We start from the raw sequence: 14207 nt of genomic DNA, 5'->3' as shown, positions 1-14207 counted from the left end.
ACTTTTACACAGTTTATTCACTAACCCATGCATTCAGTAAGACACGTTCAATCACTCACTTATACAGTCAGTCACACACATACAAAATAATCCTTTAGCCACTTGTAAATGCATTCATTCTTCAATACACCTTGGCATATATATATATATATATAAAACATATTTACATTTTATAGAAGCACACATTCACTGGATGATGTCATGAGTGATGTCATCAGTGATGTCATTTGAGATGTCATCAGCGATGTCATGAGGGATGTCACTGACCATGTCATGAGTGATGTACTATGTGACATCATCAGAAGTGCATTGCGGGTGCGTGAGTTATAGTTAGCTCAAGTAACTATAACAGGCAAATTCCTATGGTTTTATATGAGTCAAATGTTCAACTAACTATAACGTCCCTGAAACCTATGTTTTTTTTTGTGAATATGTATATATATATATACATACATATATATATATATATTGTAAACAGTTGTAATTTTTTATTTAACAGAGACAGAGGGGGAGATGTAGTGTCTTGCGAGTTAGCAATGATGGAACCCTTTTGGCTCTTGATGGACTCCATAGAGCTGTGACATAAGTGTTAGAGCAGAATGCACCGAACACTGATTTAAAATGCTGGGTTCGCAGTTACACACAGACAAATAAAGACGTGTAATACTAACTCCGTGTGTGACATAATCATTGGCTGGAACCCAGGCTTGGGAGGATGCTACAGAATAGTTGTTTTTGCAGTTGTTTTTGCACACAATATAGCTCAGCACTGGTTATGTGAGTGTCATCTGCATGCATGAAGAAGGAAACCCGGCTCCATACAGCAGGAGCACTAGAGATGTGATATTTAATTTGAATAGGAGCGGTTAATTGGAGAGGTCTGAGGTAACCCCTAGGGGATTAGCCTGCAAGCAGAAGTGAAGGAGCCCATCCCAAATATGTGAGATTTTCTAGAGAGAAATAAATGTATCTTTTTCAGTCGCACTCATCTTCAGAACATATTCTCCAAAATTCATAACAGCACATAGTGGTCGACGGTGCCAAAGACCACCAATAGAATCAAAAGTAGCAAGTTCCTGACATCTCTAACACCAACCATTATAATCAGCTGATTCGACACAAAGGTAGAAAGAAACCATTCCCAACACAGTTCAGACCCATCCTTCAAAAAGTCTAAGGGCGTGATTCACATAGGTAAACATAACACTTTTGTGTAATTTCAGGTTTTTTCTATTTGCAAAGGTATTTTATCAGTAGTTTCTTTACAACTGCGGAGTCTCCTCACATAAAAAGATAGGACTGTCCCATCTTTTTGTGTGTGGAGCAGGTGCAGCCAGCACAGGTAAGAGCAGTGGGGTGGGGCGGGGGAGGAAGTCGACAGATGACAAGATAAGAAACATTAAATAAAAAATAAATAAAACCACTTACTTTGTGCTTGGCCCCCCGTGGCCCCACCTCTCTTACCTGCACCAGCCATGCCTGGTGCTGAGACTCTGTAGGCGTAAAGACTCGACTTGTAAAATACCTTTGTGAACTGGAAAAAATTGTAAACGTACACAAAAGTGTAAGTTTACTTTTGTGAATCAGGCCCTAAGAGTAGCCAAGATTTCAAGAAGTCTTGTATTTGCATTGATAGCACCATTTATGCAATTTGGCTGCGTAGGTCATGAGAGGTATTGAATATAAGTTAGCATTGTCCGAAACATCAAATTACGCTTTTTCCGCTATAAGCAAAATAATTTGCACTTTTACTTTGGATAGTTCCAATCAAGTACTGTTGATAATCGAACTGTTAATGATTTTCGTTAGAAGATTCCTTTATTGTTAGCAGGACTTTAAAAATGCAGGGATCGAGAGGGGACCAGTAGGTTTGCTCCATGGGATAAGCTTCTTGTATTTTCATACTAAAACACTTCTAAATGCCTCTCAAACATAGGTTGGCTTTTATCACCACATCCCGGTCCCTACAAGAGTAGCTTGTCAGCCAATATTTTCCTCTAGGATTTTAGAAAGGATCATATAGACTTCGAGAGCAAATATTCTGACAAACACTCTACAAACTCATAGGAGGCAATAGCATCTTTTTATGGATGTAAAACACAGTGAAATGTTTCCCAAAGGAGATTTCCTGGAATTGAGGATCTGCCTATAATAGAATTTCTTCTTTTTAGATCTTTGGAGGGTTGGACCTCATACCCTATATAAGTCAAAAGAAAGTTATTCCTATGATCATAATTCTTTCTCCAGTTTCTGCTCTCCCAGCACACAGCTCCACCACAGCTCACCCAGGCAGTGCCTCTGCCTTGCACCATCCGCAGACCTTGGAATCATCCTGGACTCTGAACTCAAAATGGACCACCAGATCAACACTGTCACCTCCTCCTGCTACCACACGCTCCGTCTACTCCAAAAAGACCTTCAACTGGATTCCCCTCGAACACAGGAAAACCGTCACCCACGCCCTCATCAGCAGCAGACTAGACTACGGCACCGCATTCTATGCCGGGATAAACAAGAACCTTACCGGCAAACTCCAGAACGTCCAATACGTTGCTGCCAGACTAGTCCTCAACCTGCAGCGTCACTGCCACATCAGCCAACACCTACAGTCACTATACTGGCTCATAGTCAAGGAGAGAATGACCTTCAAGCTTCTCACCCATGCCCACAGGGCCTCCAGAACATTGGACCCGCCTACATGAACCACCGCCTCTCGTTTCACGCACCGCAAAGATCCCTCCGCTTAGCTTAGCTCTCTCTTGCAATGGCACCACCCATCAAGAAGTCCAGAACAGGAGGACGCTCCTTCTCGTGGCCAAGGCATGGTGACAGACACCAACACTCTCTAAGTTCTTGAAGGACCTCAAGACCTGGCTTTTCGTAGAATCTCCATGAACATCCAGAAGCTGTGCGCCTCTCACCCCCACTCAGCGCCTTGAGACCCTTCGGGTGAGTAGCTGCAGTTTACAAACCCCTTGATTGATTGATTCCCGCTTTACGTATTAAAACTTGCTCCTGATCTAATTGTGGAGTAAGCCATTTTTGTGTCTCGGTTTTCCCCTAGGCGGAATAGCCTTGAGAAGATCAGTGATAATAGGCTACCTGAATGATATTAAAAGTGAAGCAGGAACAAAGCCAGTAACACCTTCAGATGCTGCGTCAAAGGTTTTCTTAAGAGAAATGGCAAAATCAGAATGTATAATCGTATTCTAAAGATGAGTTAATGTAGACAGGGATACATTCATGTCCTTACTATTTATGCCAAGACAATTCATTTGACAAATATTCAAATAATGGTCTGACCAGAGAACTGGATGTGGCACGACCAATTGAAACCTGGACTATATACTAACATTAAATCCAGATTGTGCCAGGCCTTGTGGGAAGGGTCACAAACACAGCTTGGTGCACACTGAGAGCCTCAATGTTGTTTAACAGAGCAGCAAAATGCAGCCATATGCTTCACCGCTTATTCTTCTTTCTGTGGTTGCTTTGGTGCTTAGAGGTGAAAGGTTGGTGTGCAACATTTTTTTCTTTTTTTACAGAGTTTTATATAGCGCGAACTTGATCCAAATCGGGTATCAGAGCGCTTTACTTAGCACCAGTTGAATTACATGAGGACACATTCATTTTTGTTAGGAACAGGGAGATTAAGCGATTTGCCGAGAATCACAGGATGTTCAGCGTCATTGCCGAGACTCAAAGCCAGTTCCCCAGAATCGAGGTCGACTGCCCTGCCGTTAGGCTTACTCCTCTGTTCTCTCTTGCGCTCTTCTCTGATGTGCTAATATGCAGTGTGTTCATGTTACACGTAGAGGGAGATGTGTTGTATCCTATGTTGTCTGTCTTTGGTACGACCTAGTGCTTGCTCGGTGTCAGTGAGTTTAACCTGCCCTAGGAGTTCTATCTCACAGGAAGTTCAGACACTCACAGTTCAATCAAATAGTTACCAGGCTGGAGTTAGAAAACAATATTATTTCTGTGGGTACTGCACATACCGCTGTTAGAAACTAGTTCTGATATGAAATACTAAAGAAGCTTATTTGGTGTTGGTTTCAGTCCTAAACACAGTTTATTAAAAAATAACTAACAACATTATTAAATGTGCTCTCCTGGCTAGATTCACTTTGCAGCACTACGCAGTAACTGCCCTTCTGTGCCAGATTGCGCTGGCAGCTCCCTGCATTAACCCCTTTCCTTGCCAGAATGCCCTTAAGGCAATATAGCTTAGATCATTTTTTCCATATCTAGGCTTGCAGCACTCAACTCCATTTGGCCCCTTGGTTTCTCTCAAATGCAGCTTTACCTCATTTACAGCACATATAGACTTACCCCTCTGTGCTCATCCGCTGCTCCCATTTGCTTGTCCATTTTTACATATCTGTGGCTGTCTTTCATTTCCTTTTCTCTGCTTGTACAGACTTCTTCCATCCCATTTGGTGCATGTCGAGTTTTTACCCTTTTCGAGGGAATGAGCTCTGATGACATTTTTAACAACAGACTTTTAAGAACTTTCATCAGTGTTGTGGCTTCCTGCCAGTAGGAACCTGTGAAGGAAAAAAGTGACTGAAATTCCCAAAATCTAAAATAATTCTTCGATTCCATCGGTTATCTGGATACGTCGAGGATCCGTTTTAAATACTCCCTTGATCTCTCATGTCATGGAAAATGAAACATCATACCTAGGCTCATTTGGGTTTGTTCAGGAACATCTGAATGGCCGCCGCTGGTTGATTCACCACTCGTCCCGGATGACAAGGCAGTTTGTTCACTTCTCTGTGCTCCCATCACAGACACATGATTTCGATCAAGGTGTATCCCTTGGTGGATATCCATATCATGAAGTAGTTCCTGATGGAAAAAATAACGACTACATATTTAATTCCAACCTACAAATATCTTGCAAAAGTTCATTGCTACACAATGTAAGGACTGAAGTCCCTAACCATCCATACAGCTAGATCATCCCAGCCATTTCCCTTTTCCTTGGGTTTCCCCTGTATTTTTCTGTTTTCAGCATTTTTTGTTAAGACCTTCATTCCATTAGAGCTCTTAAACTACTGGTAAGGTGCTTGTCAGGGATACCTTTGGTGCTTTCCAAGATGTGCCAGCCAGAGTATCCTCAACTCCAGAAAGTGCATGTGCAGATCCCTCTTCTGCTGCAACCACAATCCAATAAATTTATGGTCTTAAAGACAAGCATTCTAAACTTAATGGGAAGAATGTGAAGGGAGGCATGCCCCAAATTACTGTAAAAAGTAGTCCCATATTGGTAACTTTATGACAAAGTTGATAATGAGTGAATATTTAGCATCATCACAACCAAATTTGATATGCAGTGGGACGCATGGATCGATATTCAACATATGCTACATTGCCAATATATTGTCTTGGGCTGAAGAGACTTTATCCATCCAACAGGTATCAAAAGAAGTAATTTGGATGAAGGGTTTTGATCAAAAAGGGTATGCAAGTGAAAGTGATCTGGGTCTTGAATATCTGATTTTCGCTTTAGTCTATACGGTTTCCTGGCAAAATAAGGATGGCCCTAAATTCAATCATGCATTTTGTGACGTTGAAGAGTCTCCCCTGCCCCTAGTTTCTCTGGTAACGCTGATGTTACCTGCAGAGCCGGAAAATACACCACCCAGAATTAGTATGTCCTTTTGCTGTTCTACGCTTGGAAGGTGTCTGTGAAGTGAACAGGTAGGTTAACTACAGAGAGATCGAGGAAAGGTGTGTGTGTTTGTGTGTGTGTTTTGTGTGTGTGTGTGTGCTTTCATCCATTGTCCTGGAAGGCAGCCACAGAAGCCACGCTCTTTGTGCAAAAGGGCCACCCTCTGATCACTGAGGTGTGTCCAGCAAGTGGTCAAGAAGACTTCCGAGTGTACACACAAAAAAAAGCAAAATGGAAATGTCTTCACTTTAAAAAATAAAATCGCAGAAATTATATTAAGAACACCTGAGCTATCCCTAATGTAATACAGCATTGAAAGAGGATCTACAGGTTGCAGCTGCCATGTGTTTCCTGTCTGGTGAAGGTGACATGAGGTAGATCTAGAGGGTCAGGAATTCCACAAAGCAACTATCTACGCACACATTGTAATCAATTGCCTGACAGAGTCCGCTATGTTTGTGGGTTTATCCCTGTAATGTCAACTTTATAAGAGTATCTACAGGTAACAACAGGCCATACAACTCTTTCTGTGTGGCAATGACAGCTGACAAACCTCCACAGAAATATTAGCCCATGAAAGGCCTTTAAGCAGCCATCCTGGAAGGTAAGCTCCAGTATGAGGTCGAATAGTGATGATATTACTACAAACAGACTGATTATTAAGAAGCAGTAGGAGGACAAAAAAAGTCTTCTGAATGCCAGGGTCCTCCTATACTCACTTTGATGACTTGAATCCGCTGACTGACTCCTCTGTAGAAGGACAGGGTATCACTGCGGTGTCGCCCAAGTTGGGATGCCAGATGCAGGCTCTGATCCTCTAGTTTATCATACAATGTCCGAACATTAAAGTCCTCCAGGAGCCGCAGTGAGGAAGTCCCCCCTGAAATACCAAAAGAGAATTTAGGATGGTATTAAACCACTGGTGGATCCTGTTACCAGCTTCTCTGCTGACTCCATCTTTGATACCCACATGGCAAATTTCTTTATCTTGTTACTATACTCTACAGCCATCATCTTCCATTCACTGTCCTTCCATTGATATTTATACCTAAGTACCACCTGGTCTGAGCCAGGCTCATTTTGTTTGTGGCAGGAGAATAACTCACAGAATGCTAATTTCAGCAAAATGCTGAATTAATACCCCGTTGTCAATGGTATGAAAGGTAACAGAGTGATCTGAGAGTAACACTGCTGCCCTCTTACAAAAGCAAGGCTGAACAGGCTGAATCTCATCCTTGACCAAGAGTACCACTGCATCAGTAATGTTCTCTGAGAGAAAATTAATTTAGCACATCTGACGTGATGTACAGTTGCATTGCAGAGCAAGTTGTGGCAAATTTCAGTATTTTTTAGCTTTATTTCATAGCCATAAAGTAATTTCATTATATTGTCTTTCAGAAAATGTCAAAGGTTTATCAAACCAATGTTTAAGTCTCAAAGAAACTGTAACTTACACCTCATGTTTTTTCAGAGACTATCTTTTTAGTGATATTCTACATCCTAAGTTCCATGTTTATGTACTTCACGTTTCTCATTTGCTTGCGCAACCAAGTGATGGTGCGCACAGCCTGAAGATAGGCTGCTTACCCAACCACAACTTCAAGGATTTAGGAGCTACAAACTGCAAATAAAATAGAAAAAATTTCCCTTGTTCAGTCTAGTTTATTTATTTTTTTAATTTGTGATTTGTTGCACAGCTCTTGTAACCTCCTTTACCTTAATTTCCATTTTATTGGTATTTATATTGAACATTTTAACAGTAAGTGCTCGAGTAACTGATCGTTGTTAATAGGTGGTAAATGTAGAACATTATTTAGGCAGAAATTCCACTGTTTTAAATTCCTAAGAGGCCTTATTTACATTTCTGTATAAACCCACATATTTGTTTTCAGGTCACACTGTACTTTTTTACTGGAATTTTGTGCAAATTTCTTCAAAAGTTCCGAATTGGGGTGAAAAGCTCTAAAAAAAAAAATCCTTTCTTTTTCTGGGTAGAAACAAAGGGACTGAACCAAAAAGGCAAGTTTTCATTTGTAGATTTAATCACATCATGTATATCCACTCCTCCAACTCGATGTGAACGCACACTATTTTGCTATTCACTGTTTTCAATTGTAGGTTTAGGTGTCTTCTTACATGTCTCTGCCCCTTAAAATCAGGGGGCAGAGCCTCCTACAACAGGGAGTTGAGTGTAAAGTTGCTATTAGTAACTTTTCATATACAGGCAAAGATCATCATCAAGGTAGGGATCTCTCCATTACAAAATACAGGGAAAACTATTCAAGTTTACTGTTCTTCAATAAAATCCACATAATATTGTAATCTACAATATAAATGCAAATTCATGCTTAAAATGTGCTATTAATATGGAACTAATCAAATATATTATGGGGGTTGTGTCAAAGATGACAACGGTATAGGAGCTTCCTCTATCGGCTTCGTGCTGAACCTGAGGAAACTGCCCCACACCCTCACCCAGAGATGTTTTAAGGCATGGGCAAAGTGGGCTCTGGCCCAGGGCCCCAACCTTTCAGGGGCCCCCCTTGATAGAGCCAGCTCTGTTCTGCAGAGATTATTTCCCTGATGACCTTGAATAATTCTTAAACAGATTATTTTAAATACTGTTTTTCTTTCATTTATTTTTAATGTGGGTGATATATGAAAGTCTATTATAGACATTTTGCAGAGAAATGTTGTGTTTATCTTTCAGGGAACATATATAAAAAAAGTTTTTTAGTTTAAAATGGGACTTCACATATCAGAAATTTGCAGGGGGTCACAGAGATTGTTTGAGGGAGCGTTAGTCAGCAGCTTCTGAGTTACAATATTGAGAACACACTATCCCCGAATATTAGATGAAAAGACATTTAACACATTTACAATTTGGACGAGGGTGCCTGTGCACTCTTAGTGACGTGGCCTCTGAGGGCTTGAAATAGCTAAAATTAGATAATAAATTCAAAGCTGTTCCGAACAGGGGCCCGCAAACTATGTTGGCCCAGGGCGCCCAAAATCCTTAAGATGTCCCTGCCCGCACGGTCAGACCCTTGAAGTAGTCCTGACAGCACCCACTGATACCTGGGGGCCCGGGTAGTGAGGATGGTGCACGGAGAAGTGCATAACCATGGCCCGCATTATTATGGCTGATGAACCATTGGAAAGAAGGAGGCGGATTCAGTAAATGGCGGCAGTAGACAGGCTGAACCTGGGACTGTGGCTGGAGACGGGGGAGCGCAATGAAGAGGGATGACATTGCAGCGCTGAGTGACAGTGGAGAGAGGAAGCTGGTTCTGGGGCTTGTCGGAGGACCGAGCCTGCAAATTGGGTACAAGCCAACACCGGTGAGGCCTAGTGGGGCCCGAACCCTCCGAGGGATTGGGCCTCGGGCCTCGCTCCGTGCAGCCTCTGAGGAAGTTGGCCAGCACCCAAAGGTGGTGTTCATTGGCGGGGTGAGGGCCTGGCTTCCGCGAGCTTGGGCCAAGTGTGGTTGAGCTGAAGTCCCACAGTTTGCCAGCCCCCAGCTACATATTCGGGCTAGGTGAGAGACCTGAGGAATAACCAAGCAGCAGACTGGGCCACCCATATCTACTGGCCCCTGACACCCCAGGATGCAGTCTTCTGGGCAACTGGAGGGTGCCAGTGCCGGGCAAAAAGATTCACAGACTTTAACTAGACACACACAGATCATAACCACTGATTGGTTTGCTGCACACCTTGCCATATTCTTGGAAGATTTTTTGGGGAGCGGAGCTGTGAGGTAGGCGGCCCCTGAGGGGTGGAGGAATCACTTGGGTTAGGTATATTTGCACCCAGAGACAACTGTATCACTGAAAGCATCTCATGAAGTTGGGCAGGACCAGTGAAACAAGAGCTAGCTAATAAAGATGGCCTCCTCCAAACACAAGGACGCAAAATTGAAGGCCCTCCTTCTTAAGGTGGCATCGAAAAAAAGCAAAGAGAGGTTGATATCAAGTGTGGCCGGAACCCGAGTCGGCAACCTTCATCTAATAGACTGCCACAAATGGCAGGGATGCACCCTTTACTTGCACCTTTATAGAGGAAATTGCCCAAAGACATAGCTGCTCTGCCAAAGGACTTACATTAAGTGAAAATTGAACTGGGGAAACAAGTCTGCATGTTAGAAACCTCAGGGTACTCCGAGGGAGAGGAACTCAAGATGCTCAGACAAGAGGTCCCCGAACTCCGTGATCAGAATATTGAACTCCAATATCATCTTGGTGATCTGGAAAACAGGTCCTGCAGATTCAAAGTCCGTATACGGGGCATCCCCAGTAAGATACAAGTAGACGCACTTGAGAGACTAAGAGACGGTTTCATCACGTCCTTCCAGGACTCACACGGGAGGTGATACAGCTTGAGCTCAGGCATGGGGTTAGCAGGCCACCAGACTCCAGGAGGACCTCCCTAGACGTACATACCTGTGTCCATCATTTTAAGCAGAAAGTGGTGAACATGGTGGTGACCCAGGCAGTTGGAACAATCTCCTTTGAGGGGGCCATGATACATCCTTATTAAGACCTCTCTCTCAACACCTTCCAGCGCAGGCAACAGCTCTTCCAAGTGATAGCGTACCTCACGGAGAAAGGTGTGAGGTATCATTGGGGATCCTCATTCAGGCTCTCGTTCATCATCCTTGGCATGACACACACAAAACGCACACTGGCTGAGGTGCACTCTGTCGATATCGTCAGAAGCCCTCCCCCGCCAATCTGATGGTCCCGACCGACTGAAGGGAGCATTAGAATGACAGAAAAGGGGACAATGGCACACAGTACCTATCAAGCCGTCCACGTATCGCCCTCTCGGATAAAATACACAGGGAGAGACAGGTGGTCCTAAGTACATTGTAGACCAAAAATTAAATGGAGACGGTGGTGGAATGATAGAAGCTATTTTCTATCATGTTGAGCAACTGCAACGTGATACTCAGGACAAGTTATAATCATAATGAACGAGTCTGGAATGGGCGGGGTGCGGACATTGGTAAGATGACTGCAGAGAATAGCAAACAGAATCAGAGAGGCATGTGGGTGAGGGATGGAAAGTTAGCTTGGACATAGACCCTTTGACAGTGTTTAGTGGGCCATCTCGATGGATTGGAGGGTTGAGTGAATTAAATGTATTATTATGTTATTGTTGTTGGGCGAGGAATGTTGGTCCATGACTATCAACACAAGGTACCCTTTACTGTTTACACACCTACACCTGCACACAGGAACACGTTGCAGCTTAGGTCAGTCAGGGGATACCGACATACCTATCTAATCTTACAATGGTAAAAATCCTAAGCTTTAATGGGAGAGGCCTCAATGCTCCGGCTAAGCACATGGCTGTGCTCTCTTTTTTGCTTGTGCTTGACACAAATTTGTGACATATGTATATTACAGGAACCACTTCTTATCAAACGAGACTGGTCGAGACTACGATCTTGCTGGTTTTCCAGGCAGATTTTCTCCTCAGCGCCCACAAAGTCAGGGGTGTAGTAATCTTACTGGCTAACAAATTCAAGGACATACGTATAGACACACTTCTGGACGTACAAGGAAGACTATTTGTTGGTCTGGTCCTGGTTGGGTCCACCACCCTGACATTGAGCACCATAAATGCTTTGAATGAGAGTCAGGAGACGTTTCTTAAATGTGCTCTCACAGAAGTTCTGACATCTGCAGATAGGGATGTACTGATTGGAGGGGGCCTTAACATAGTGATGGATACAGTCCTGGACAGATCCTCACGAAGGGTGGAGCAGACTGGGGCACTAATGAAGGGGAGCCTCAAATGATTGGAGGATATGGAGCTGATGGATATAGGGCAAGACTTTCACCCCAAGCAATACACCTGCACCTTTTATTCCGCCTCCCGGCAAAAGTATGCTAAGCTGTACTCATTTTTTTGTACTACGCACCAATGTTCAAAGACTATATGCACAACATTGAAACATCAGCCCTTTCTGATCATTTGCCCACTACAATAGAGCTGCATATTCCCCATGCAGACACTCTTACACTGTTGTGAAGGCCTAACAATAACTTGCTGAAACACAACACAGTGACCGATAAGGTTAAATGCAGCCTAGTGGATTTCCTCATTATCAATGATACCCCAGACACCACTATCTAGACATTGCAGGATACACTGAAAGCGGTCGTTCAGGGGGAATTTATCTTGCTTGCAGCACATTTCAATAGGTTAAGAATTGACAACAGGAGAGAGTTGGAAAGGAAAGTGGCAGAGCTAGAAAGGGCACACAAGCAAACAATATGTAAATGCATATGGTGCCAACTCACATTAGTTAGACAACAACTCAAAGCCCTAAATAATGATAAAGCACAATTGGCACTTTTAAGGCTCAAACAAAATACTATACAAGGGGAAATAAGGTGGGCCAATCACTGGCTCGCAAACTCAGAGCCAAACAACAGGAAAGTACCATTGAGTTGTTGACCTCACAAACTGGGGAAAAAGTGAGTGATACTACTGATATAACTGACATGTTCCTCAATTTTTATATAGCTCTCTACATGGCTGACTCTCTGCTCTCCTCTGACATCCCAGGTAGTGGGACCTGGGGAGGTGGTCCCACTATCTGCCCTAACACCCGAGCAAGCACAATTGATGGACGAGGATATCTCCACAGCATAAGTTCTGTTGGAGATCGCCAGAATTCAACTAGGGAAAGCTCCCAACCCAATGGTCTCAGGACGGCTTTTTATAATGTGTAAAGATCCATGATTGCTCCAATACTGATGCGCCTATTTAACAACTTCAATAGGTCTGGCACCATGGCCCCCTCCACAAGGTAAGTAGTAGCGATGTCATACCAAAGCCTGGGAAAGATGCCACAAAATGTTCCTCATACAGGCCCATATCCTTGCTAAATGTTGACGTGAAGATCTTCAAGGGGATAGTGGCAAAACAACTGGCACCCTTTACGCAGGGACTGACAGACTTTGACCAGACAGGCTTTATTTCTGAGCAGGGATGTAGTGACAACACGGAACTAGTGCTCTAGATCCTGGACATAGTTAAACGAACAGGGCACACCACATTCCTGGTGTCCATACGAAAGGCATTTGATCGCATGCACTGGCCATACTTGGTGAAGACAATGGGCAGGGTTGGCTTGGGTCCCCGATTTAGGAAGTGGATATTTAACGGCTCTGTGGCTCCTGTGAAGGTTAATGTTCAGTTCTCTCAACCTTTTGCAGTTGGCATGGGGACTAGGTTATTTCGGCTCCACTTCTGTTCGCACTATACATGGAGCCACGGGAGGAGAGGATACGCCTTCACTGAATCATGAATGGAGTGCCATTTGGAGGGCACCAACACAAAAAAGTGCTGTATGCGGATGATGTAATGTTGATGTTGACTGACCCTCTGACATCCATTCCGGTATTACTCACAAATTATATATATTTAGCAATGCATCCAGTTTCAAAATGAACCCTACCAACTCCCTAATCATGAGTATTAGCACAGCTCAAAACCTTACAAACACTCTCACACAGAAGTTCCCACTATTGTGGACGCACACACATACCCCATACCTAGAAATCGGTGAAGAGACACAATATTGAGTTGTAAATATCAACTGGCAGAAATATCAAGTCACAAATATCGTGAGTGAGAAATATCGACAGCAAGAATATCGTGGTCAAGAGTATCTACTTAAGGTAAGTACTATTGATTTAAGTAATATCTAAGTGTTTAATATCGTTTGCAAAAATATAGTTGCTAAAAAATATTGATTTTTTAGTTATGTATTTTAGTATATATTTTAAATGTATGTGATGTATTTGTTTTGTATAAGAATTGTTGATATTTTTTAATATATGTGTTCAATTTTTTGTAGTTATAAAAAATATATATTTGAATTTTGCGTTTTTCAGTTCTGTAGCGGGTTGAGGGCTTATAGGAGAATAGTGTGGGAAGTAATTTAATTATATTAAATGAATGATTATTTTTATTTATTTAATTAAGATGTTATAGTGTCAAATGTGTAAATGAATTAATTAATTGGTTGTTAATTAATATTGATTAATTAGTTGGCAATTAATTATGGTAGTTGTGTAATTAATTTTAGGTGTGTGTTTTGGGGTTTATAGAGGGTAAAGAGAGGCAAGTAATTTTATTTTTTATTAATAATTATTTGTTAAATATTATTAATTAATTTACCTCGAAATTAATGAAGGTAATTGTGTAATTAATTTTAAGTGTGTGTTGTGGTGTTTATAGGGGTAAAGGGTGGGAAGTAATTAGTGTTAAATTAATTAATATATAGTTAATTACTGTTAATTATTGGAAATGTATTTTGCGTAATTGTTTATTTTTATGTGTGTTGTTTTTACTGTTGAAGGGGTAAAGGGTAGGAATAAGTTTTACTTACTTTATAATTAGTTGTTTAATAGTAATAGTTTGTAATTTGAAAGAAGTTTTAATTGTGTAATTTATTATTTTCCAGTTTAATTTAGGTGTGTGTCGTGGAAATTTTAGATTTAAAGTGTAGGTA

The 14207-nt window shown here is 42.1% G+C and overlaps 1 protein-coding gene across 1 annotated transcript in view; it reads right to left on the bottom strand.

The window, feature by feature from the left end:
- Window positions 1-14207, bottom strand: part of LOC146856812 (uncharacterized) — a 1211343-nt gene that overhangs the window by 260207 nt on the left and 936929 nt on the right. Inside the window, exons 24-26 of the mRNA XM_085646995.1 lie at window positions 6397-6542; window positions 4683-4851; window positions 4333-4547 (exon numbers count right to left, since the gene is read on the bottom strand). Coding sequence (XP_085503121.1) covers window positions 4333-4547; window positions 4683-4851; window positions 6397-6542 — 530 coding nt within the window. The remainder of the gene's footprint in view (window positions 1-4332; window positions 4548-4682; window positions 4852-6396; window positions 6543-14207) is intronic.

This window comes from Triturus cristatus, chromosome 3_2, assembly GCF_964204655.1.
Source record: "Triturus cristatus chromosome 3_2, aTriCri1.1, whole genome shotgun sequence".
Taxonomy (NCBI): Eukaryota; Metazoa; Chordata; class Amphibia; order Caudata; family Salamandridae; genus Triturus; species Triturus cristatus.
Note: the sequence above shows the minus strand (reverse complement) of the source record. Positions and strands in the feature narration are given on the sequence as shown.